The 27562-nt window shown below is 41.3% G+C and overlaps 1 protein-coding gene across 1 annotated transcript; it reads right to left on the bottom strand.

The window, feature by feature from the left end:
• Positions 1-589: 589 nt before the first annotated feature.
• On the bottom strand, positions 590-26450 carry OTC (ornithine transcarbamylase). Its single transcript, XM_048289146.1, has 9 exons — positions 26274-26450; positions 25608-25689; positions 17906-17993; positions 12492-12645; positions 4979-5101; positions 4253-4306; positions 3998-4147; positions 3348-3485; positions 590-1354 (listed from the first exon to the last, which is right to left on the bottom strand). The coding sequence occupies exons 1-9, from the start codon at positions 26448-26450 to the stop codon at positions 1295-1297; spliced, it is 1026 nt and encodes a 341-aa protein (XP_048145103.1). The 3' UTR covers positions 590-1294.
• Between the last annotated feature and the right edge of the window lie 1112 nt (positions 26451-27562).

The raw sequence follows: 27562 nt of genomic DNA, 5'->3' as shown, positions 1-27562 counted from the left end.
TGTGTTACAGTGTACATCAAAATGCAGCAAATTATTTCTGCAAAGGAGCTGTATAAGTTTCATCATGTGGTCTCCCTCATGTTTGCTTAGGAAAAAAAAATGGAATATTCACTTCTGTAGCCAAAATTCTGTTTTGGGGAATGACGGTCTAGGGGAGATAGGCACAGAATGAACCAGGTCCTTCTGGCTGTATCTCTCTGCTGCATCCAGCTCCGTGGAAACTGCTCCATTCCGATTCCACAGCAATATCCCCCTGCACCAGCCCACAGGGATGTCATGGAGGAGGATAATGCTCACAAGGTCTCTATATTTTTGGTGTCAAACGGGAGTGGGATTTGGATGTTGGCTGGAGAACAGAAACAGGAGCCAGGGCACCTGGGAAGTGCAGGCAGCCAAGGCAAACTGCAACACTGCTTCTCCACACACACTTCCCTAGATGAGCAATTAAGGGACAGGTTTAGGGAGTTTATGTCTGTCATATTGCTGTTTGGAATCAAAAGACAAAACTTTCCAAACAATATTGAGGGTGGTAAGAAAAAACCAATTCTTTAATGGAAGCTTTCAGGTGCACAAATATGGCTCCGCACATGCCTGATACGGTATTTCTACAATTTTTATAAGGTTAAATAATTAGTATATCTAGCAGGTACATCCAATTGGAGATCAGTTGCCCCAGTAACCCACCCTGGGGTCTGCCTCTTAGCAGTTGGTCCAGGAGGTTGTTTGCCTTATGTGTTGTTATGTCTCTCAAATTCTGGTGAAAAACCAGGTGTCCTCATTAGAAATTCTCTTCTTGAGAATAAGACTAAAAAGAATTTCAAGAATGTGTTAGAAAGGGTTAGCTTATTGTTCTAAAATGTGAAAGAGGGCAGGAAAAGCACTAGAAATTATACAACTATATATTAAAAATCTACAAAGCTACAAATATATGAAAAAGCTAAAAATCTTCAGGCATCAATATCACACAGTGCAAGCCCCACCACACCTGTAGGCTATGCCATGCCTATGCTGCTGGTAGACCCAACCATTAAGGTGCAACCTTGGAAGGTTTTCCGTGATGCTGACCCCTAAAAAGCAGAGCCAGCTTGGAGCATCCAGATGAAAAGCAGCTTCTGCAATGGTTTTTATTGTCTTGAACATTTTCACGAATGTAATGCAATATTATACAGCTAACTATATGGTTCTATTAAAAAATCACTCATTGCTTTGGTCCTTTCTGAAGAAAATCTATGTGCTTGCAGACCAGAATATTCTGCTGATGAGGAATATTTTTCTCCTGGCAGGAATTCAAGCATCAAAATGTGGGTTTTTGTAGCTGTGGTGAATAATCTGTCAGCAGGGAAACCATGACAGCCTAGAGGAGGAAGAAAAGAAAAAAAATCCAATCACATTGGAAACAGATACTCCATAAAAATAAATAAGGGGGAAATATTTTCCAGCTCTGAAGCGTTGTGTTGAAAATTATTGTCCTGACAAAAATGGCACACTGAGATTTATTCACTAGAATTTCTGATGATGAATCAGGCAAAAGCTGAAAATCAGTTAGGAAGTTCTGTATTGTAGCTGATTGATTTTCTCAGTGTGGACAAAATATATTAATGGACAGCTTAGGAGCAATTCAGACAAGCATTTAGATCAAATACTGAGGCCTTTTTGGCATGCAGTGATGTATTCTCAGCTACTTCTAGGAGATTCTGTAGGTACCCAGACATCACATGGGCTGACTTGTGGATTTCAGCATTTTCCATTAGCATCAGTGAGAGCCACACTGGAATATGGGCTCTGAAATTTATACCAGTTTAGCTATACTTTCTGTAGTAAAACATGTAAATCCTCCCTGAGGTAAACAGTGTGCCATCTACCCCTCCTGCCCTGCCTGCCCAGCCTTAGGCATGGCTGTGAAATGGGAGTGATGGGACTGTCAGCTTAATAAAACGTGGTGTTGCAGAATCTCTGCTGTCCTTCCCATGCCTGTGCATGCAACAAGCACCACGCTTGCTTTGCCTTGACAGGGCATTACCTGGTTCACACTGCTGTGATTTCACAGCAAGGTCTGGCTGCACATTGTTATTTTGGCCCAGCACTGGATTTATGAGGGTTCTCCAGGGGCTGTGAGCTTGCTGCCTGTCCTTCCTTTCCCATCATCCCTGCCCAGTGTGACAGGTCACCCCAGGCACACAGAGGTGGCTGAATTACAGCTGTGCAGCCCCTCAGTGTTGCACATTCGTGGCTGCACTCAGCACTGCTTGATCTACAGCTGAGCAAATAATCTATTCTTCAGTTTTCTCTCTGTGCTGAGTGGTAGAAAATACTATGTAAACAAGACCCATACATTCATTATTTTTATAGCTTGATAAAATACAAAGATGACTTTTTTTCTTTCCCCCCACCCCCCAAAAAACTGAGCACCTGGAACCCAAAGTAAAGGGATTCTTTTCTTTTTAAAAAAGTAGTATTTAGGGCAATTAAATTGCAAAATTAAAATTTAAAATATGAGCCTTTTGTTGAATTTTAAGGCCAAAACTACGAATTTAACACAAATTTGTTAGTACTTTTCACTGTGTGCAATGTCTGAGATTTTAGTAAACACAATGCTCAACCCCTTATTTATTCATTTGGAGCACATCTAGGCTTCCTCTCAGAGCTATGACAATGCCATTTTTGTTTTTCTTTTCACCTCTGAAAGTTTTCACTAGCTTCTGTCAACTTGGTGGTTCTAAAGCCAAAAATAAATAATAGGCTACTGAGATCTGGCAGTAATTTTCTGAAATTCTAGGAATGCTGAGAGGGGAGTTATGGTTTATGTTAAATGCCAAGTGTCCTCTCATGGTTCCCACAGATCACACAGTGTTGCCCACAACATAACTTCTCAGGATCTTTCAAATCTTTGCTCTTCCAGCACTTTCTCAAGGAAAGTTCCCATCAGTGTCAGCGGCAGCTTTTCCTGACAGAAAATAACTAGCTTTAAGTGTTTGGGAAACTGTAGTTTCTAGGACCAGACCCTGTGACCTCAGCTTTTAACATGTTTTAATTGAGAAGTTGAGTTAATCATTACAGTAAATCCAGTGATTTAATTACCAAAAAAAATAATGGTTCATATTGTAGATTTCACTTAGTGATAAAACCTGGGTCAAGCAACAGCAGATTATCACCAAAAGATCACATTTGTGCTACAAATATATGTTGCCTATAGTCAAAATTGTGATGTGCTCTGGGGTGAATTTGAAACATATGTTTTCAACATTTACTATTTATTGTGAAACCAGGCTTAATTCAAGCCTGTAATGTAAGGCAGAACAGAACTGACCCTAATGTCCAACTACACTTATCTTCTCTTTTTTTTTTACCATAATTGTCCATTTTCTGTTTTCAGCCTCCTGGAAAACCAATGACCGTGGAGAATAAAATACTTCATCATCAACTTCTTCAGGTTTTCTGGGTAAACAATGTAAAAAAGTCCAGTTGGAAGCAGCAGATTTTGCAGTCTGTAGATTAAAAAGCATATAAAAATAAAGACATAAGTGAGGACATTAGTAAAGTCCTTAACTAGTAAAAATGTTAACAAATTTTATATTAACTCCCACTCTGGTTACTTGGATGATGAACTCAGAAGAATTCCACAGACTGCGAAAGAATTCCTCATCTGTGAATAAGATGGAATATGTCCATGCAAGTCTGTAAGAGTTCAATGCTGACTTCACAAAGTCAAAAAGTCACTCCAATTTCTCTGACTTTAGAAGGGGAGTGAGAACGCCTCTGCTGAACATGTTCAGGAGCTGGGTCTCATTGGGAAGCTCTGAAAGAGGCCAAGCCATGTGGAGTGTATGAAATAATTCAAACTTTGTTATCTTTGAGAGTTCTTTAAGCTGGAGGAAGGTTTGCATCTGAATTTCCATGGCCCCACTAAAAAACCCCCCAAATTTATGCTTTGTTGATGTTGAATCTGATAAATGCAAACTGTAAGAATGTAAACAAAAACCTATATCTCAGTTTTTACCTGCATTGTAATCTGATAACCTTGAAAGGCCTTTAGTCTTTCTTTCTTTTCCTCTTCTTGTCCCATGCTTATCCATGTGTCTGTAACTAAGACATTGGCACCGTCTGCAGCTTCCAAAGGGTCTGTTGTGAGAAGTAACTTGGTGCCATACTAATGTGAATCAAATAAGGAAGATCACTAAGACAAGGAACTTCATTTATAATGAAAATAAGTTCTATTCGAACAATTCTACTCGGCTGTTCCTTAGGCTCCTACCTCTTTGGAGTTCTGTTCTGCTATTTTAGTTATCCCAAGGTCTGGTTCAAAGCCCTGACAAAAGAAATAATAGGCAACACATCATGGAACATGTATAATATCTTCACTATTTAATAACACTGCTTAAAAACCTACTGACTGAACCATTTGCCATGGAAGAATATGTTTCAGAACCGTAAAACTTGAAGAAATTATGTTGATTTTGTTGAAAGTTTATTTTGCAGATAAAGTGGTGGCAAGTGTTCTAAAAACATAAGAAAAATGTATTTTGACAGTCACAGAATTAAATTCATACACAGTATTTATTTTTTTGGTTCTAAACTGATTTAAAAAAATATTTTATATTGTATTACAATGCAACATTCTAAAATGCTGCACCACCAATTTAAACCAAATGAGATGCAACACCTCCACCCATCTGAAAAAAGCTTCAATTTTTTTTTGGTGGGGGAGAGTGCATTGGATGACTTTGTAAGGCTTTGTCAAATGGAATTGTGATCCTCCATGATTTATACTCCTGTCATTAATTCCCATTTCTGATGTTGGACTCAGCAGAATCACTCTCGCTTTGCATCAAAATAACTGGATCAGGATTTTGGTTCTGATAACAGGCACTCACGATAGATGTGGGCACCCCCAGCTGGGGCCCTTGAGCAATGCCTGAGTGTTTGAGACAAGCCTGGGGGAAGTTTGCCTTCCTTTCTCCACGAACATGGTTTTTCTTACCCTGGGAGTGGCAATCCGCAGGTGCATTCCCAGCTTTGCAGCGCTCGTCATGAGGGACTGGAGGACGTTGTTGCCGTCCCCGATCCAGGTGATGGTGAGTCCCTTCAGCCCTCCATAGTGCTCCTGCCAAAGCAATCACAAGCTCTGGGGTTATGTTCTGGAGGAGCTGGGCAGGCTGATGGGCAAGAGGAAATGATCAGACAGCTCTGCACAAAGGCAGCTGGCTACCTTCAATGCTACCTGCATGGACCACACCTGAAATTACTGCTCCTGCAGGATGGTCATGGAGGGAAGGCCCCCCATGTCATACAAGAGGGCCCAAGTGCAGCTGCTTCCCTTCGAGAAGGACACGTTGGAACATGAGCCAGTGGTGAGGCTCAGGCTGAGGGATTCAGCACCAGACACTAAGTGATTTTATCATCACTGATGTACAGCTGTTCTTTGGGATTCATAAACTAGAGGAATGTTAGAAACTACTAATTAGAGACTGTCCTAATGCCTGGAATAGAACACCTTTCAGCTTTCCCCCAAAATTGTGAAAATACCCCTACTGAGCTTTGCTCTGGCTTGGTTGCCTCTACATGCTGTTCCCTGTGGCTGTGGCCATGCCCTGGGAAGGCATCTTCACCCCACAGCTGCACAGGACACCAAAGGGCAGCACTCTGAAAGCAGCTGTGCCACGCATGGCCTGCAGCATTTGTTCTCCATTGTACAGCCAAAGAGTGTGGTAGCCTGTTAACCCCTGATTCTGTGATGCCATGTTCCCCCTGATCCCTGCCCTAGCCCTGGCCTCTCCCTTGGTTTCTCCCTGTTGGCTCCTGTACCCCAACCCCACCCAGGGACCGCCCCTGGGCCCCTGACAAAACCACCCCACACCCAGACCACGAGGTCTCTCTCTCTCTCTCTGCCTCCGAGGGCACTGGGACAAGATGTGAATAAAGCCATCCCAAACCCTCATGAGAGACCCTTCTCTGCCTTCTTTACCACCACTGCATTGTAACACTGCTGGCTGCCAGAGCCACATCGAGGGGCTGTCCGAAATGGACTCCGGGATGTGACCAATTGCACGGCCCAGGGAAACCCCCGCTGTGCTCTCAGGGAGCTGCAGCCTGCTCGGCAGAGTCCAGCTGGTACAACAAAAGAGTGCAGGAATTTTTTTAAAAATGTGGATTATCCAAACTTGAAACAGCATTACAGAGTTAACTGTGGCTTTGCCTGATGGCACTTAGAGCCTGGCCATGTGCAGTTACTCTGTCCCTCCCCCCCAACAGATAAGGCCTAAGGAGGAACAAGAGTAAGAGGGGTTACGTATTTCCAGAGCAGGATAATTTGAGGCTCCTTAATGAGCCTTGTTTTAAATATGCATGTTTATAGGCACTTAAGCTGATATCAAAATTTTTTGAAAGACATAACCAAATATTCCTATAAGCCTGCTCTGTAAAACTCCACCTCATGACTTGAAAAAATTTCTGGAGAGCCTTTTATTCTTAGTTCAAATCTGGGCCATGTTACGATTGCATTGTAGTAGCTGGAAGCCAGACAGCACTTCAACACTTTGTGTGGCATGATTCAATGCTTGTCAGAGAGGATAAGCATCCACATTTTACTGAGTGGCAACCTCGAAGGCAGTTGCAGAAAAGATGCCAAAAGACTGAACAGGAAAAAGGGCTGGGACCACCCCCTCCTCTCCTGGCGGCAGTTTCTCCTAAACAAATAGTTTGTGAAGTTGTTCCAGAACAAAGTTACTGGCATTTCTTCCAGAGATCACAATTTTGAGTCAAAAATAGCAGTACTCGAAATATGGAATGACATTAAAGTGCTGTAAAAATCTAAACATAATAGAGTCCTAGACTGCCCAGGCTCAAAGGCTACAGCTATGGTATTGCAGAAATATCACTTTTTCAGCCAAAGTTTGTTAGCAGCAAGCTTATTGGCAGAGATTGGATGCAAGGAGAACAAATTTACAGGAAAACAAATCAGGACTTTGTGGACATGGAAGCTATTTCAGTATAACCATTCTGTAGGTCTCCAAGGATCTTTCAAAGTCCTTCCACATCTCCTAGCAATGGTGCTCCTAGGAGAAGGCAGAACTGAAGCATTTATTTAAGGTGCTGTTTCCATTTAGCGCTTAGCGGTAGTTGAGACTGGAACCCACAGCCAGAAGCAAACAAGACAGTCCTGAGTTCTTTTCATCTTACTGTTTAAAAATAGACATCTCAGCCTTAATACTCAAAGCATTGACTAGAGTCACAAATATACTGCTATGTTAAACAACTTCACCTTATTGCCAGCTGCTACTCTACATTAAAAGAAGCACAGTGCATACTAAGTACTTTCCTCTGTTTTCCCAAGCCACTAGCTGTTACAGATAAAATATGGAGTACTGGACGTGTCTGTATAACGATCCCTGATATGCGCTGCAAATTGCAAAGCCGCATCTGCAGTGCCTACTGGATAGAGTGGACATAGCTGAACTGATTTTAATGAAGATGTTATGCTATTGGAAGGAGTCACAGCAAGGCAGAATCAAGCTGTGTGTGTGCGCTAGGGGAACCTGTTTTATATCCTGTTCTAGGCTTTATGCTGCCACTGGTGCACTGCTGCTGTAATTCAAACCTCTTCATCTAAAGCCAGATCACTGTGACTGTGCTGCCTAAAAGCAAGCACGCACCCTCAGCTTCCAGCAGAGTTGAGGTGACTCTGTTGGTCAGAACCCGAAAGCTTTGAGGCAACACAAAAGCTACTGTAAATGAGACACACTTCCCCTCCTGCCCACTCCCTCTTTTACACTATGTGCTTATGCGACCACACAGATGAAATCGTGCTAAAAGTGTTTTGCCGGGATGGTAACACTCTGGATTAAATGAGAGCCTTTACACTACCTGTTAATTACCAGAGCCTTAGAAGTTATTTCCCCTTTGCAGCCCTCCCCAGTTTTTCCAAACTTTGTTATATTGATGTAGGCTTTACACCTGCATGGGTGTTCTGCAGTTTCACTCTGTATTCAGAACATGACTCCTAGTAAAGCCACACAAAAAAATAACATGTTTAGAAAGTCTAGAGCCCTTCTCCCTTATGAAGCCTCTTTGGCACAATAGTAATTGCTGCTGTAGTGCCATAAAACTTGCCTTTGTTATTCTCATGAAAAATCCCAGCTAAATAAGTAATACGGACTTTACATTCAACTTTCTCACCCTCATGTTGCTTTTACAATGTTTCATTCTGTTTTTATCCAAGGCTGCAGCGTATCAGTGTATCCAACCCTGGGAAAAAATAAGCATGCTCAGAGATTGGACCCTGCTGTACGTGTGGAGAAGACTGGGTTAACTAACTAGGTACATTCGTGTCTGCCTCTGCCTGGACTTGCTTCCAGCGAGACTGAAACTTTGACACCATTATAGATTAATTCTGAAATGTTTGACCACAACTGTCATAACAGCCCTCAATTAAAACAAGCTTTTGAATAATGAATCAATAATCTGTCAAATTTTAAAATGAAATGCTGGCGACGAATCAAAGCTTTAGCCCTTTGGGAGACAGTGCAATCCAGTAAATGAGAAACTGGGCAAACTTGTATTTTCTGGCTCTCAAACTGGGCTTAAGGCAAATGCTGGGCCAGTTATCTTTCTTACTCCCACACTGTTTTTTGTAATGGTTATTGATACAGTATATTCTAGAGGATCAGGACAGAACTTAGCAGGGATTTCTAATTGTTAGAATAATGAAGATGATGATGGGGATGAATTTGAAAATTGTAATAATTTGAGGTCGGGGTCACACATTGAGGAGAACTTCAGAATATATTTCAGCCCTCTTCAAGCTGGGCAACACTCTTTGTTATGCTGTTTAAAAAGAAATCTGTGTATTTCTGATGTATTTCTTATGCTAACCATTGCTTTCTGAAAAAGAAAATTCCCCCCAGACCAGTGACATAAAAAGCTAGTGGCATATGGATCCACTCTAATTACCAGTCTGGCCATCCTGCAGTCAGTTACAAGTGAGCTGATTCGGCCAGTGACATTAATATCAATTGAATCAATGTCAATACCCAGGCTGTCTCTGGAATACAAATTGTGTGATGCTGCCCTCCAGCCAAGCTGAGCAGAGCAGAAGCTGAGCCACAGCTCCTGCCCAGGACACTGAGAGGCACCGGGTGGACTCAGCACGAGGCTGTTACACGGCGGCAGCACAGCAGAGGAGTAAAGGGGCTCAGTGTGTGCACACTACCAGCACACAAACTCACAGTCTTTAAAGGCCAAATCCCCAAACCCTCAAAATCAGGTTCTTTACATGTTTGCAACCATTTGGAGTGGGCTATAACTCGGTTCAACACAACTTTTAAGAAAGAAGGTAGTATATAAGCACGAAGAAAAACATTTATCTTGGCATAATAGAGGGCATTAACCCTGAGCACAGCATTAAAGGACAGAGCCAGCTTAGACTTCAAACGTGAGGGGATCCAGGTTGCTCAGGAAGAAGGCACTGGGCAGGAGGATGCTGAACCTGAGGAATCTCACCCCAATATTCATAACAGGAGCACACTGTAGGATCTGAAAAGAACACCCTGAACATTTACAGGAGGAGAATTTGCCCTGAATACAGAAGGAGAATTCACATCCCTGAAAATAAACCAGCTGCATTGTTTGGGGGGTGCGATGGACTATACTAAAATAACCATACTAAAATGCACCTGAATAGGGAATCAGAAGGTATAAGCAAGAAAACATTTTGACAAGACAAACCAGGCAATTTTGTAGTTTCAGACCAAAGACAAAGTACTTGAGGAGGATTCAAGAAGGCACATGACAAAATTAATAGCGTATAGAAAATGGAATAATAAAAATGTGATGAGCATGAAGAGGGCCAGAGTGCATGTAGAGCTCCACTGGAAAACACAGAAGAAAAAAGAAGAAAAGAAAAAAAGTACATTTTGGGTATGTACTGACAGCAGGGAGGAACAGATCCAGGCAGAAAAATATTTATGGGGATAGGGAAGAGACATTTTTTAAAGAGAAATAAGCTCTACAAAGATTTGTACATTTAAAAGTTACATTTAAATATTAGGCTAGCAGTCTGTGCCACTATTGTAGTTTGCATATATGTATAAATCAAATAAACTGCCTTTGCATTGTGCAGAAACAGTCTAAATGTTACATATGGACTCTCAACTAATTTAAAGAATTGGTGGCACCATTCCGCATCCCTGTATTAATCTTCTTGCAGGCAGTACTTGGATGCTATCTTGCTGAAAATCCCATGAGAAGCTTGATTGTGGTAAGTAGCAACTAGACCTGTGTCTCACACCTCTTCAAGAGTTAATCTCACTTCTGTGACCTGGTAAAGTTCATTATATGATTAAAACGTTTTTTCATTACATGCCACTCCAGTCCTCTCCAACCCACTGTACAGTGCAAAGAAGAAAAGGAGCAGAGGAACAGGTCAGAAAGGGAAAGTTCAGGCAGTGCCATCATCCTCAGAGAGCTGCTGAGAGCTCTCCCCTGCCTGCACCTCTCTCCTGGGTAAGAAAGCAGGAAAGTGTGTCAGCAACCAGCAGTGCAACATGCCCTTGGCATAGCCGGGTGGCATAGCCCAGCTGCCCTATAAAGATCTCCTGACAAACTTCTGGCTAAGGAACATGCTGGAAGGAATCAGGGAGAGATGGGTAGATGGAGGAAATTGTGCTCTGCTTATTTGGCTGAGTGTCAAAGTGCTGCAAATTTTAAAAGCCTTCCATGTCTGTGTAAAAGCTAAGCCATTCCTTGTGATGTAAGTGCTCACTTTGTCATGACACCTCTCCATGTCAAATACTTCTTTTGTTTGAGCACCAACTGTTGTGGACCTATTTCTTCATCAGGTAAAATGGGCAGGGGCACTCTTTCTACAGACATCCTCCCTGGTGTTTGATGCTGCAAAGACACCCCATGGTGTTGGTTCTGCCCTTGGTATTCAAACCAGGGAATAGTGCAGCCTGTGGGCTCATGTTCACCCAGAGTTTCTACCGTGGCTGCCCTATATGAGGATGCAATGGAGGAGGAGCAGAGGGTGCTCAACAGGGCGTGTACTCATCCTGCTGTTTCCCATAGGTTTGCCCCTAAGATCAGTGGAGAAAGAGATACATCTCCAGAAGGTGATTGAGGCACTCAGTGGTCTCTCTTCACTGACTGGAGGTGGAGTAGAGGGCAACAGCACTCTGAACCTGTCTTCTGGAGTCAGTGGCCTAGGTAAAACCAGGTTTAGGGGCAGAGATATCCATGGTTGTGTGGACTGTATCAGATTATTCCTGAAGACTGTTACTCAGAAGTGATAAAATGCTAATTAACAAGGTCTTTGCAAGACAGAACACCCCACAGAATACAACCAGAAGATTCTTCTGACTTATATTTGCACACAATGTGTATAATGATATTATGACATTCTCATTACAACTTACTGTCTTATGCAATTTGAACATTGAGGCTTGCTCAATGTGACCTCACAAATCTCCCTTATCCTGAGGTCTGTGAAGCATCTTAGTCTCAAGTTCACCGATTTTTTCTGGTCTCTTCACTGTGAGTATAAAAAATTTACAAAAAACCACTTAAAATAAAAAAGGAATTTTTGCCAAACACGTGAGTCTTTCAGTATTTAAGGTTTAAAGCATGAATACTTTAATATTACTCTCACTAGATCTTTCCCACATACTGAATGCCCCATAGCAAAGTCTCCAACAGTTGAGAAACACAGCTGAATGAATTAGGAAATTATTCTGCCCTACCATTTTCAAGCAGTGTGGTTTTTATTCATTCAGAAAGTAAACAAGGTCAGAGGAGTTCATCATAGTTGTCAACCAGCCCTGCAGTATAATAATCTTTTTTATAAGCCAGATCCTCAATTGATTGTAAAACCACATAGTCCTTCTGTTCACAGATAAACATCTGGTGTTCTGTGTGTAAAATGTTATCCTGCTGTCAGATCCACTGTTACATTAGATAAAAATACAAAATACAATCTCTTTGAACTGTTCTGTGATGTGAGCAAAGTTTAAACTGGTTAAAGTGCCTGAACACTAAGCATTTGTACTGGTAGCATTAACTGGCTTTTCAAAACAAATTTGTTCAACCAATTTCCTAGTATATAAATAGTGATTCCTTTTAAGCTGTCCATAGATTAGGGAGGAATCAAGAGTGAACTACTGAGTGTTTTTAAGTCAGTGGAAAAACTTCTGCTGGCTTTGACTGAGCCAGATTCTCATCTTTGTCTTAATATGTACAGCACTCTGTACCTTCTTTGAATTGCAGACTAATTCCAATGAAGTACTTCATTTTATGCTTAAGTTCAGTCCTACTACAGCTGATAGGACTACGTAATTGTTTTAAATTAAACAGGTCCTTAATTATACTGCTGGATGATGATCTCTTTAAACAACAAGCGCCATTTAATTGCTACTTTGAAAAACCTAGGGATGAAAGGTTTTGAAGATGACTTCCCCAAATACTTACTAAGACTTAGCAAAATAAAAAAGTTATATTTTTACCTGAAGAGTTAGGTAATCAGCTAAAATCTGGAGAGGATGGTGTAAATCAGACAATCCATTGATTACTGGGATCGTGGCTTCTTTTGCCACTAGGTCCAGATCATTATGGTTATAAACTCGAGCCAAGATTGCATTTGTCATGCTGGACAGCACCCTAGAGATGGCGGAAAATACTCAAGTCAAACATAATAAATATACCCCTGTTGCACTCTTCAGTGTGCAACACATAAATATTAATGAGAAATGGTAATGAATCAATATTTTTCAGCTATCTGAATAATTTATTACGCCTGCAGAACAGACTCAAATGTAGCCATTTAACAAGCTGCTAATAAGTAAGAAGTTTCACTTCCTAACACTATGACAGTAAGTAAATGAAAACTGCTGCTTATTTTATATCTTTTTCTCTTTAGCATTTCATTGTAGATGAAACATTGATGTTAAGCTCTCTGAACTAAGAGAAGAGATTGTGTGATACTGTAACATTTGAAGACTTTGATAACCTCAGAAGAGAGAAGGTATATGATTTTTTCAGTGTTTTAGCAAAGAACAAATGTAGCATTGACTGAATATTACAGACTCTATATGGTAGCCTGACTTTGTGAGGATCAGCAATACAGACCTGTTTTAGATTACCACAATTGTTTACTGATCTTAATAAACACAGAAACAGAGCAGGGTGGGGTAGTTGGCCTGCTTTCTCCTACCTACACACTTGTGTACTGACTCACATGGTATCAGCATTCAAGTAATGCCCAAATTTGAAACTCAGTGTGAGGAAAGGGATTGCAGGAGCCCCTGTACCACTCTGGCATTAACCTCATTTGCTAAAGTGTGAAAGACACAGAGATCAGCACAGTGTTCTCTGAATTTTTTAGATAAATTAAATATGGATTGGAACTCTTAATTTCTCTGCGTTTCTGTGTTTTAATCAGGCCCTGAAGCCTGACTTTGAAGTAGCATTTTGTGTGTTTTCATGTAATCTGTAATAGGACCTTAAAACAAAACGAGGGAGCACTGAATTAGAAGTGTATGGAAAAAATCCTTGCTGTATCTGCCTTCCTGATTAACCATAACGAATTCTTGCATTGCCTCTCGTGGAAATAGGGCTGTTAATACCACCATCAGCAAGGTCTCCTAATGAAGTCAGTAACAAGTATTTTCTACTGACACCAAACATTCCTCACACAAGCAAAACTCTTATGTGACAAGACTGCCTGTAGAGCTCTCTCTGAAGAAAAGACTGTCAATAGCAGCTACAAATGAAAAGGAGGAACTGAACAAGGTTTTTACTGCTTACAAAATACTGGAACAGTTGCTGTTGGTGCCATATTTCTTCTTAGCTCACCAGATCCTTTCTCTGGGGGAAACCTGTTCTGAACCTGCCATCAGGGGTGTGATGCATGGGCCCTTTTATTAGCCATCTCACAGGTGCCCACCCTAAACAAGACATAGCCAGTCCCCATCAGTCAAGGAAAAGGGGCAATCACACTGGGAAATTGCTCATTTTCCTTATATTTTTTTTCCCTTTAGGATGTCAGGACAGTCGATTTCTATTTGGCATGGCTGATCAAGAAATTAAAGATGGTTCCTTTATAGGATATGTCATTAGTGGAAATTCAGCCATAACCACCAACTAGTGAAAACTGCTGGACTTTCATCTTTAGTCTGTTGAAAGTAGATATCAGACTTATGAGACAACTGCCAGCAAGGCATCAGACAGTCCTGCCAGCTTTTCTAGATGCCATATTTTACAGTGGAAAATCACCTATAAACTGGCTTTATTATTTGTGAAATTAAAATAAAACTAAACTTGGGGGGGAAAAACACAAATAACCCTCACCTGGAGGTCTCTGATTACAGGGGAATGATTAAGTCTCCAGTAATTGAATCAGTTTGAAGGAAAATATGTAAGGCTAGAATTGCACAGGAAAAAAGGTCCTGAATAGATAAGAGTCTTGTCAAAGGTGAAGTTTTGTAAGCTGAGAAGCTGTAAGCACAGGCTCATCAGGTGACCACATTCAAGGTTCTTATTTTATCAACCACTAAGTCTTTCTCTCATTTCATTCTTTTGCAAGACTGTGAGACTATGAACTTCAAAATCCCAGAGCCTGGAAATATGCTATATTGGAATACTGGGTACATTAGAACGCAGCATATCTCTCTTTTCAAAGTAATTTTTATTCCTACAGAGAAAACCTGGACTTTTTTCTTCAACTGTATCCTCTGAAGGGTCCGAAATGAAACACAGGGTATGGTATGGCAGATCTCTGAATTTGAAAATGGGACATTTGCATTTATTTTGTATAGAATACTGCTATGCAAGGTAGTTTTGCTTTTGTTTTGAAAGTCTATTTCCATTCAAAAGCTTTAAACTTCTGACAAGACTACTTCACTGTTACTCATAGTCTCAGAGGGACATACGGTAGATCTGTTCTCAGCAAAGTAAACCCGTTCCCCATAAATGCAGAGATTAATGCCCTAATAATTCCAGTGGACTGGTAAAATCATCCTATGAGTTCTTCAGGGCTGCCACTGAACCTTATGGCCACTGAGCCTTAGTGATGCCCAGTGGAACTGCTCTACAGTGGGAAATACAGACACAGTACTTATATTTCATTTCAGGTAATATATCAGACATGCTAAACAGCACTGAAAGGCTTAGAGCTCCTTAATGGGTGGTAACTTTTTGCCACTGTGTCAGTGCAAATGTAAATGTCTTGTGAAGCATGGAGGAGCTGATTTATGAGCAGGTAATAAGTCACTAAAAATATGTTCACAGCAGGCTTTCAACCCATACCTGCAGCAGTTCTAATAAAAACTGTGACTTTTATAGATCTGTGCCCCTTTCGCTTTAAGTCTCAATCTCAAGTACTTCTAAGGCTTTCAGAGCCCCAGACACATGGCTGTAAATATTTGAAATACCCTCTGGGTCTACTACAGGCATTCTTTTTTTATTCTTACATTAACTGAATGAGGTTGGGATGTCATCTTTCATTCACAAGAAGCACCAAGGAATTAACACTCCAGTTTTTCTTTTGGGTAAACTGCTCAGCCTTAATTATGCAGTCAGTAGTACTTCTGCTAATGAGAGCAGGAATGGAGCAGAGCACCTGGGATTCTTTAAGGATTTGGGAAAACCCCCTGTCCACTGTAGCAGATGAGAGCTGTGACTCAGCAGAGGAGCAAAATCCTCTGGTCAGAGTCATAAATAGGGATTTGTCCTGGAAGTGCAAGCAGTGACAGAGAAAAGGGGGTTGAAGGCTTGCTTGGGAAGTGGGTATTGTAACAACTTTATTCACAGAATGGGGATGCCTTCAGAATGGCTGGAAGATTTGTTTACTTCTATTTATTTCCTTGTTTCTTGTAGTTTATTGTCTGCCCTTTTCCTTTTTGCTTGTGCAAACAAAGGCCATTCAGGACACTGTAAACAAAAGACTTAATGTCCCTTTACTGTCCCATTTGGGAAGAAGAAGAAACGAAAACTGGGCTATACGAAGCACATCAGTTTTTGTGTCAGAAAACACCTGGATTTGCTGTAGGGTTGGCATCTGAATGGCAGAGAGCCTCTGGGTGATAGTCCTGCATGGCTGGCGGGACGATGCTTGGAGAGGTTATTGCAGGGAAGCACTTTGGAAGGACCCTGACTGCATCTTCCCCCTTCCTGAAGATTTGGCTGCTGGGGCTCTCAGCCAGCTTTACAGTAGGGCAGATGAGGGCTGCAAGGTGATTAGAGGGATGGAGCACCTCTCCTACAGGGAAAGGCTGACAGAACTGGCATTATTCAGCCTGGAAAAGAGAAGGCTCTAGACTGACCTAATTGCTGCCTTCCAGCACCTGAACAGAGCCTATGCAAAAGATGGAGAGGGACTATTTACAAGAGCCTGGAGTGACACGACAAGGGGGAATGGGTTCAAACTGACAGAGAATAGGTTTAGATTGGATATTAGGAAAAAATTCTTTACTGTGAGGGTGGCGAGGCCCTGGCACAGGTTGCCCAGAGAAGCTGTGGCTGCCCCATCCCTGGCAGTGTTCAAAGCCAGGCTAGATGGGATTCTGAACAACCTGGTCCAGTGAAAAGTATCTCTGTCCATTACAGGGGGGTTGTAATGAGATGATATTTAAAATCTCTTCCAACAAAAAACATTCTAAGATTCTATTGTTGCAGCTTTCTCTGATACTGGCAGAGTTATGTATCCAGCAGAGAGTGAGAGTTAAGTACTTTCAAGCCTCAAAGGGACTGAGATTTTTACTTTCTACCATCAACACCCATATGTCTTCCACTTCAGTAGTTAAAAACAAGAAAGGAAAATTTTAAATGTTCAAATGTTTGCTCTTTTTTCTTAAATTCTCCTTGGATTTCATCACAGAGAACAGCACCATAGTTCTCAAACAATCTCTCCCACTGACTGAGAACTGTGATATTCAGCAGAGGCAATGGAACTCAGCTGCCTGATTGCATATTTTGAATTGAGCCTGATGAGCTTGACACTGCATATCTTTCACTAGAACAATAGGGACCACTCAGACACTGCTAACCTTCCAACAGCTGGGCCTGGCTGAATCGACCTCAGGCTGCACAAGGGCTGCCTAGAAAACAGGATAATGCTAAGGGTGGATGAAGCTTTAACAGTTGGAGCGCTATGGAAAACAGCAGGAGCACCTGCAAAACATGACCTCATGTTTTGCCTGCTTTCAGCAGTATCAGAGGCACTGGAGAAAAACCCTGACCTCAGGTCCTGCCCACCACAGCACTGGAGATAGGCTGCTACCCATCCCTGCATCCATGTGGAACTGGGCATGATTTCGATCTTCCGGGGATGCCAGAAAGAGGAGAGAGCCATAGCCCAGCCTCCACAGCAGTTCTGACAGTGGGTACAGCTGGGAAGGAGGGCACAGGAAATCTGAAACTGGCTACAAAGTGCTGGTCCAGTTTCATGCTGCTGAAATGGGGGGATCAGAAAGGCCCTCAGTGCCACCCCTGTCACTGCTACTACAGCAGGCTAAGGCCCACCAGCGGCTGGCCTAACTAAATAATGTCTTTGCTTTTTGATTTTGCTCCCAGAGCAGCAGAACCAGAAGGTTTGGGTCTTGTTGGAATATATGTGCTGTCATCAGTGGAGTTACACTACTACTGAGGTTCATAAAATGGTTTCATTTGTAAATGTAAGCCTAATTAACACTCTATATGCCAAAATAATTCTCAATGTGGGAAATGTTGGATAGCTTGAGTGAATGGAATAAAGGTTTACTGAGATATGGATTCTGTGAGCTGATCTGTAAATATTTAAGAAATTTGGACTACCTTCTTGCATTTTCCAGAAAGAAAATACTAGCTTCCAAAATTCTGCAAGACAGATGTCAGCCCAATCAATTACCAAGTACAATGTTCAATCAAGTGATATTTTACCAACCTTGCTGTATCTGTGAGACTCTCATTAGTGCCCACATGTATGTCTTGTGTTGTAAGGAAGGATGGATGTCCTCCAAGGAGAGCAAATCCTACAGTGAAGAAAAATTTAAAAAAAAAGAGAAAGTAAACACCAGCACCTCATATTTACAGCCAAGATTCAAAATCTTCTTGATATAAAATACATTTACAAAAATAAAAGTAGAACTCAGCAGGACATCCCAATGTTCCAAACACCTAATAATATACATGCTAAAATGCTGAAATAATTAGCATTTGACACACAAAGTTTCAAATAAATATGCTTGGAATAAACCCACTCAAATGTATGCCTTACTGAAATCCTTAGCCATGAGTTCTGATCTGTGATCACAGGGACAGTCATTCAAGCTCCAAGGCTACACATTGCCACAAGCATCACTGTGGCTCTCTGTTAAGAGCCAGGAAATCCATTCATCATGCTGCATTTCTGCTTCAAGGGCCATCCAAGTCGCCAGGTGTAATTCCACATCCTTGCAAGTATCTACATTATCTTTCATGTAAAGTCACTCAGGCAGAAAGCCCTAACCCTCCTCATACACTGTAGCAAACTTGAATTTGGTCTCAAAAGACCAAGTGCCTTAAAAATGATAATGTGAGAGAGAGAAAAGGAAAGGTCTCAGGCCTTGCCAACATCCCTCTACCCCACAGTAGTTAGGAATTTACAAGGTGGCCCAAGGAACTGGATGGGTTTGGTATGAAGAGTAAAATCCACGCCTGAACAGGAAACCATGGAAAGACTCGAGCATCATTTAAGAATATCAAACACTCTGGGGAACTTCAAAGGCGTCTGAATAATGTTTTGGATGAAGACAAATTACATGTTCCAGGCAACTCTCAGGTTCTCTCCTACCTTATTTTAGTTGCACCACCAGCAGAAAGCTACCACAAGCAGCCATCTGACACAGATACAGAGAAAACAGCTTCTTTTCATTAATATTTGAATCTCCCTGGCTTTGTCTGGTTTAAGTCTGAAGCCTCTTTCTACTGAATCTGAGTGTAAAGTCCTTCATGGCCAGACATTGGGAGGATGGGGCCTGATGGGGCTGTTTTATGAACTGTCACAGATGGTTTAGCATAAGCCTAGCACAGGTAACAGCATCCTACAGTTGGGGATGTACAAAGTATAGGATTTGAACTGGGCTGTAGGTAGCATTTTCTGTGTGCTGGTGAGCACTTTCCACATAACAACTCCCTTCTAGCACAGAAATTGTCTGCAGGGAGACCTGGCTCTGTCACTAGTATTTATGATGGAGGAATTTTCCAGAGAATCTTAGAGTGGACAAACCAGCCTTGTTGAGACAACACTGTGGGGGTGTGAGTCTTTTATTGTGACAAAAATCTAGAAAGAAGCCTGTCTTTATTTACACTGCCAGGAAGAGAAAGGCTGCATACAGCACAGAAGAGCAGAGACCCCCACTTTGTTTACAAAAATGTGATGTCTTGGAGATGCTGATGAATTTCATGCTGTTAAAAAAAAAAAAAAATTTAAAAAGAGAGAAAAAAAAAAAAAGAAAGGAAAAAGCAAGAAAATACGAGAAGAAAAGGTCAAAAGCTGCTCCGGCTTGTTGTATCCATTAGATGGCACTGCTGACAGATTCAGCACTGCAGCTTCAGCACGGTGGTTGTACAGGTCTGCCATAGATCAAAAACTTCATCCCACAGCTACTCTTTAAAAGAGGATTAAATCAGGACTGAACACTGAAACCTTTCACAGATAAAACCAACAGGTACAGGCAGCAGGCCTGGGCCCCACAGCTGAGCTGCTTACACAGAGCAACCCTTTTACTGACTTCCATCTCATTCCAGCAGCAGGGTTGAGGTGAGGTCTTCCACTTCGTGTCAGTTCATCCAGTCTCAAGAGTTTAAAATACAATAGATAAAAATAATACTGGAAATTCATTGTCTTTGGACTGTCTCAATTTCCTTAAATGTCAGATTAAAAGTAATGATGCTTTGGGTCCCATCTGAAGGACAAATTTCTGCTCCCTCTAGTCACTGTACACTTGCTTTATTGAATGGGCCCTTTTAAATCTCTTGTTTTCATTAAGGATTGCTCCAAATCTCAACAATATTGCAAGTCAGATACAGCCAAGTTTTAAGAATGAACCACCATTTATTCTACTATTATTTTTTGCTGTTAGAAAGGACTGTCTATACATTTGTTTGTTGCTTTCACCTCCCCTCTGCAGCTCAGACACAAACACTGTATTTACAGGAAAGTGTATGCAAACTATACATTACAGCCAGTTTATTCAGTGCAAGTTTTTAAGTTAAGACCTCAAGGAGGAATTGTCGTTGGCAGTAACTTCTCTTTCCCAACTTCTTGTTCATATACAATTATGTCAGTGATTTATTCCTGCAAGTTCCACACAATACAGCAGCTCTACATTTTAGGATTCTAAACGCATACATTTTGGTAGATGATTCACAGTCCAGGCAGGCTCCAATGGACATGTTCTGTTTTCTATAAATGATGGCCAGGTAAAAAAATGGGAATCTGAATGTTTATTCAGAGTTGCCAGATGTCAGGCAGCCCAGTCAGAGCTGCCACCTGGAGTCTGTGTACATAGAGGAGTCCTGATGTGCTGGGCTTTCTGCTCATGAACTGGCCATCTGTGCAGGGCCTGGGAACATATTTCCATCCAAAACTTTCCATCTGGAAATACAGGAGCTCTGTGCTCTACCTTTGTATATAGTTGCAGAGACAGAATCCTTTTCAGATTCTTTCATCCAGACTACCAGTAGAAAGCAAAAAAAGTTATGACTTTTGAAGGTATGCAGGCACAATTTCAGCAAATAAACACTGTAATGCTGTGTTAAACTGGGGGATCTAATCCTCTTTGTTGTCACAACCTGGTCAAATCCAAAGCCACATGCTAAATATTTACATGAATCGTGGTATCTTCAACAAACTACTAAATGTTCATAACCCAAGTCCAGAATAGATTATTACCTCATGTCCACACTTCTCACTACTGTTAGTTTTCAAAATACACAGTTTCATGTCTCATGCTGTGGCACACTATTGACCCCACTTATGCAGACTCTTTCAGACAGGGCACGAGTGAAAACTCCATCCCAGACTGTCCCTGCTGCATAGCACAAGTGGACCAAAATGAATCCTGTAGTTCACATGTTGGCTGCACAGTTGTGGGGCTGTCACCAGGAGACACACACAGTCATCTTCTCAAACTCAAAGGAAAGATCTTTTTCAAAACTTCAAGACATATGGATTTGCATTTATTAATTTTCTCCTTGCCTGCCAGGACTTACAAAATAGAAAGTATTTTTCCATTTAGACTGGTAACAAAGAACTCTCCTAGGCAGCAATTACAGAATATTCCTAAAGCAGAAGCAAAAAACTGATAAGCAGTTTTTAAAAGTTTTTTAATCTACCCTTTGGAGTGGAGAATAAACTAAGTGTGCATTTGGCCCCTCTGTAATGAGACCAAGCTAAATAATACTTAGCCATTCCAACAGAAAACAGACGCTGTATCCCTGCCATGTAATACCATCCCCACTGCATTAGTTCATATGCTACGATGCAATTATGTCTGTGACTCTGTGTAGCAGTCTTGAGGCATGGCCATCATGTTCCTCTCACCCCACTGTGTAAGGGTTTGAGGTGGAAGTAACTCCACCAAAGCCAGTGGCAGTGAACCCCTGTAAGGCTGTTAAGATCTTGTATATTCCAGGACACAACAGGAGAGGGTAGGCTGAGCTTTCCTGCCTGCACTTCTTCCTCTCCATTTCTACCCTGTGAAATATTGTCTGCATTCAGCATCTGTGAAATGGTTGGATTTATTTATTACTTATTCACTGAAACATAACTGCAGCTGTATATTTTAAGAGCAACAGTGACAATCACAATATTTTACACCAAAGTTATAACAAAAACAGGGCATTCACCTTTGTGCCATGCCTGAGGATGTTTATTTTACAAGTAATATATGACCATGTGAATAGTTCTGTTTTCAAAAAGTATGCAAGATTTTATGTAGAATGGGTATGGGATTCTGACTGTGAAGATGTGACATTTTCCAGTGTAATAGCAGAGATGTCACATTTTCCAATAAAATAGCCAGTGATAGAAATAAATATACTAAGCTCACAGAACTGGATTTACTTTGCTACTACTCTATGGAAGTTACTTCTGGTTCTGCATTAAACTTATAACTTCACTACTTATCTTAGAAATGGTAAAATTATATGGGCTTCAGAAATACACATTAGGACAAGATTAAAGAGGCAATGAATTATACCCCAAGGAGCTGTACATTATTCAGTACAGTTGCAATGTCATTAGAATAAAGCAGTTCAGAGAAACAGGATGTTGGAAAACCTTAAATATCAACTGATCTATTACAGTGTATTATAAATTAATGTTTTTATAATCTTCAATTGAACTGGACACCTGGGAGAAATGCACAAATGTCACCCCTAAGTCAAAGAAGGGCAAGAGGAAGGACCTAGAGAACACAGCCTAAGCTGCCTCACCTCAATCCATGGGAAAGTGATGAAACAGCTAATCCTGGACCCCATTTCTAGGCAGATTAAGAACAAGAAAATAATCAGGAGTAGTCAGCATGATTCACCAAGAGGAAATCATGCTTAAGCAGCTTGATAAACCTCTATGATTCTATGACTGGCCCGGGAGATGAGGGGAGGGCAGCAGGTTTTTCTTCCCGGACTTCATTGTGTCCATTGACAGTGTCTCCCATGAGATCTTCATAGCCAAGCTGTTGATGTCTGGGCTGGGTGAGCAGAGAATGGGGTGGGTTCAGAAATGTCCAAATGGCCAGACCTGAGGGTGGTGACCAGCAGCACAAAGCTGAGAAGCTGAGTTGGAGGCCAGTGACCAGTGGTAGTCCAGGGGTCAGTTCTGGATCCAGCCCTGTTTAACACCTGCATTAAGGCTTTCAGTGATGGAGTGTGGTTTCAGCAAGTTTGCTGATGACACAAAACTGGGAGGAGTGGCTGGTATATCATAGGGTCATGCTGCCATCCAAACAGATGGTGACAGGCTGGAAAAATGGTCTGACAGGAGCCCCATGAAGTTCAGCAAGGAGAGGTGCAAAGTCCTGCACTTGAGGAAGAACAGCCCCATGTACCAGGACATGATGCGGGTCTCCCAGTTGGGAAGCAGCTTGGCAGAAAAGGACTTGGGTGTCCTGGTGGACAGCAAATTGAACACGATCCAGCTGTGTGTGTACCTTTCCAGCAAGGGTGGTGAATGATGTCCTGGACTGCACCAGACAAAGTACTGGCAGGAGGTGGAGGGAGGTGCTCCTTCCTTTTTATTCATCGCTGGTGAGGCCAAACCTCAAGTTTCTGGATTTGGGGTCTTCAGTATGAGAAACGTGGACATACTGGATACAGTTGGTATGTCCATGTTAACAAAGGGTCATGGAGAGGACTGAGGGACTGAAGCATATTTCATATGAGACGAAAAGCTGAAAGAGCTGGGACTTCACAGCCTAGAGAACAGAAGGCTCAGGGGGAATATTGCTGATGTATATAAACACCTGAAGGGAGGATGCAAAGAAGACAGAGCCAGGTGTTTTTCAGTAGTGCAGTGGGCACAAACTGAAATATGGGAAGATACCTCTGAACAACAGAAAATTCTATTTACTGAAAGGCTGTTTGAGCAATGGCATAGAAAGTTGTGTTATCTTCATTCTTGGAGATATTCAAAAGTCTTCTGGACATGGTCCTGGACAACTAGATCTAGAAGACCCTGCTTGAGCAGGGGATTGGACCAGATGACCTTCAGAGATTACTTCCAACTTCAACAATTCTGTGATTCTGTTTATTTATTTTTCAGTAGTGGGGTTCTTTATAGGCACAGGGACAGTAGGAATTCTGAAAAGACTTCCATGATGTTAATATGTCCCAGCAAACTCCTAGACATTGCACAGAGGAGATTTTGTAATTAGCACTTTCCAAGTCTCTACTCTGTAATGAAATCCACTGATTTAGCTGTTCCTGAGAGTTGCAAGGTTTGTTTAGATTAATCTCATCCCCAGGACCTTGTCCTACAAATGAACTCTCTCAAGTTATTGAAAGGGCAACTCTTGGGAAGCGCTATTTGAGATGACTCAAGAACTTTATAAATAAACACTTCAATCCACTGCAATTGTCCACTTTAACTAGACATTAGAAAATTGGTATTAAATTATCTTGTTTAGCTAAAAGGAGCACATGTGGCCCCACATTTGTTTTGAGTTAGAAATTCCAAGGAGGGAGTCATTTATGTTAAAAAAGCAACAGAAATATATAGACTATTTGGGGACAGAAAAAATCTGAGTCTGCCTTTGAAGCAAAGTCTTAGGCTTAACAGACTTCAGACCAATTAACTGAAGGTATGAAGTTAATGCACAGAAGCTAAACTGCATTAACTCCCTCATCGAAGCTCTCACTCAGAAATAAATTTGTTTTATTTCACTGGAGATTAATTCTCCCTTGGATGAGTTTATGCATTAACTCCCATCCTTAAGTTAATTCATTTGAACTTTCCTGAGCTTCCCCCTTCCATAAGCCTTCAAATGCCAAGGACTAAGCAGTGTTTCCCTCAGAATACAGAAGAATGAAGGATAAACAGATCCAGAGAATTCATTACCTGGCCATATACCAGGATGGCAGGCAACAAGAAACTGGACTGAAAACTCAGGAATTAAAAGGTGGTTGGTCTTCACAGAGAGGGAATGCACATTTCTAAGTCCTCATTATCTAGAGAAAACAGAAAGCAACAACAAGTCTGCTTAAAGAGCAGGATCAGCAGGCAAATGGCTGTGCCAGACAATACAAAGACAAATTCAGAAATGCTTAGAGTTAACATATCTGCTTCTTCCCTCCATTATTTTTATCTTCTCCCTTACAGCTTGTAAAGAAATGTGAATACTCAGCAGGTATCCTGTCCCTTCACTAGGGAGAAGTGAGGGATGCTGGGTCAACTTAAATGAAAGAAGGGCGAGTTCTTCCTTTATGCATCACCAGTTCAGAGTTATTCCTTGCTATGATTGATTGATTGATTGGTGAATGGTTTATTTCAACAGTGCCATTGAATTCAGAACCACTGCCACGTAAATAAAGATACCATATGTACATGTTTTAGTGTTTGCAGGACTGTAACCTAAAAGAAAAATGTTCCAGTGCCTGATCTTATTAGGCTAATACCCTTGAGTCTCCATCAAGTTATCTTCCCCTGTAGGTAATCATGTTAATTTTTCCCCCCCGAATTTACATCAAGGCATTACTGTGATTCCCAGCCTAAACACATACTTTGAAATGTAACAATGGTAATGCATAATACATTAGAAAAATATTTGTTAGAGCTTGCACAAAATTAAATTTGTGGTGCTTACTGAAATAGATGTTAGGGAATGTGCATCTTGCCTGTACAGCTAGGAGCTTACATCAGAAAAGCTTACTTCTGCCTGTTACTTTATTTCTGATCTACTGTGTTTTGGAAGAATTTGGCAAAATTTCAGTGACCAAAGCCATGTGCTTGTGAAATTAATAGGCAGGGTGAAATACAAATAGCCACTGTCCTTATTTTTGCTTCCAAATTTAGGTTTCTCCTGTGTAGAAATTGCTAAATGCAAAATTATGCAGTGTTTTTCAGTACATACTCAAAGTCTTACTGTGCCATTGCTCAGACCTACCTGTTTCTGCAGATAATCTTGTTCTTGTGCTTCTCTTCTCAAAAATCATGGCCAAAGATTTGCCTTGCATCAAAGGCAAATACTGAAACATGAAAAATGAAGGTATTTCAATTTTATAGTTGTTACACACTTTAAGGTATGAAATACTTCTTGCACATTTTAATTCACCATTAGAAAAGTTGCAAAAGTGGTTTTTTTACCTGTAGCTTTGTTGTCCTGCCCTTCAATAAATTTATTAGCAGTGGAAAGGTTAAAGGCAAAGAAGTAATTCTAGGGCCAAAAGCAACTGCATTTTGGCACTCAATTTGAGCCAGCATTAAGGAGAGCTGAGATACTAATTTAATCCCATGCAGGGTAGTGTCTTCCATTTCCTACATTTAGTGCTGCATGTACACCATGTGTGGATGGATGGAGTTAGCTGAAAACAGGGAGTTAGCTACACAAACCTGTTCAACGTTTCCACTCACAAAGTCCTCTGAAGTATTTAAAGAATATCTCTGGACACTTTACAGGAAGGCTCTGATTTGTAGCACATGATTTACAGTATTTAAGAGCTCAGGAGATTTTATTTAGGACAAGACAGCTGAAAGGCTTTCTCACAGTACTCTTCAGAACAGTATTTATTTCAACATCTGAGGGACCTAAACGACAGTTAAATCATTTTACCTCTCCTTTGTGCTTTATCCTTTGTTTCAAATCTGATGCCATCCACAGCAAATACTTCAGCTCATCTGCTGTGTAGTTCTGTAGAGTAAGGAGGTCCCGACCTTTCAGATGAGCATTCATTTGAGCTGCAGTTCCGTACCTGCATGGAAAGAGCGAAAAATACGTAATTTTTGCCATTCAATGCTAAACTGCACTCGTGCTAAAGCCAGTGAGCAAGCACCTGAAGTCTCTCCCACTCCCCTCACATGAGCCAGCTGGATCATCCTGATAGACTGTGTTAATTAGTTTAAATAACTTCTTCTGTCAGACGGGCACAGCATGCCACTATGCACTATATTGATGGCCACTGTAACAATGTTTCAAATTGTACTATAAAACGTACATTAGATATATTTTCTTTTGTCTTCTGAGACGCATATGGAAACTGCATGCTGTCTGTCAAATAAAGCCATTCAAAAGCTGGTAAAGTGACTTATATGTAGACCCCAAAGCTGCCCTTTCAGGGGCAGAAATGGAATCCATTTCCACAGAAATGAATCTTGGTTCCGTTTCTCCCTCCTTTGTGCTTTGCGGATGAGTAGACACTTGCCACATTCCAACCCCACTGTCACAAAAGGTGGCATTCCTATAAATGTGTATGAAATCTCTTCATTACACTGGGGAAAAGGGTAAAAAAACCCAACAAAACTGCCTTACGGTACCACACGCACAAGAGACATTCTGGGCATGTGGTGTTTATTCAGTGTATTCTGGTCCCCATCCAGATTTAGGACTTCAGAATCACATGAAATTGGATGTTGATAATCACCCACAGAAGTTACATGATCAAATTTCCTCTAGCTTAGATGAGGCATCTTAATGAAAGTCTCGTCCAAACCCATGTTTCACAGGCTAAAGATTAACAAGGCATTTTGGCAGTTCAGCCCTTTCTCTGGCTCTGTAGTTCCAGCCCTCCTTAGCACTACACAGCCTACAATGTACTCTTGCTAGGGTTTTGCTTGGGATTTATTTTGCTTGCTTTTTTTTATTTAAAGTTATTTATTTTATTTTTAGACTGATCTAATGAAATGGAGCTCAAAGCAGTGCAAAGAAATGGACTGAGTGCAGCTAATACTTTTCTATTTCCAATTGTACTTGTATTCTAGATTTCCCTTCAGCTCACCATTGAGACAAGGTTAGGATGCAACCTGCTAATTGCTAAGTCCTGAAGTCCTCCACTAGGGAAATATGCCCAGATATACCCCTGTGAGGCACTGGACATGGTCCCACATGACAGCCTGAGCCCCACA

The sequence above is a fragment of the Corvus hawaiiensis genome, chromosome 2 (assembly GCF_020740725.1).
Source record: "Corvus hawaiiensis isolate bCorHaw1 chromosome 2, bCorHaw1.pri.cur, whole genome shotgun sequence".
Classification (NCBI taxonomy): Eukaryota; Metazoa; Chordata; class Aves; order Passeriformes; family Corvidae; genus Corvus; species Corvus hawaiiensis.
Note: the sequence above shows the minus strand (reverse complement) of the source record. Positions and strands in the feature narration are given on the sequence as shown.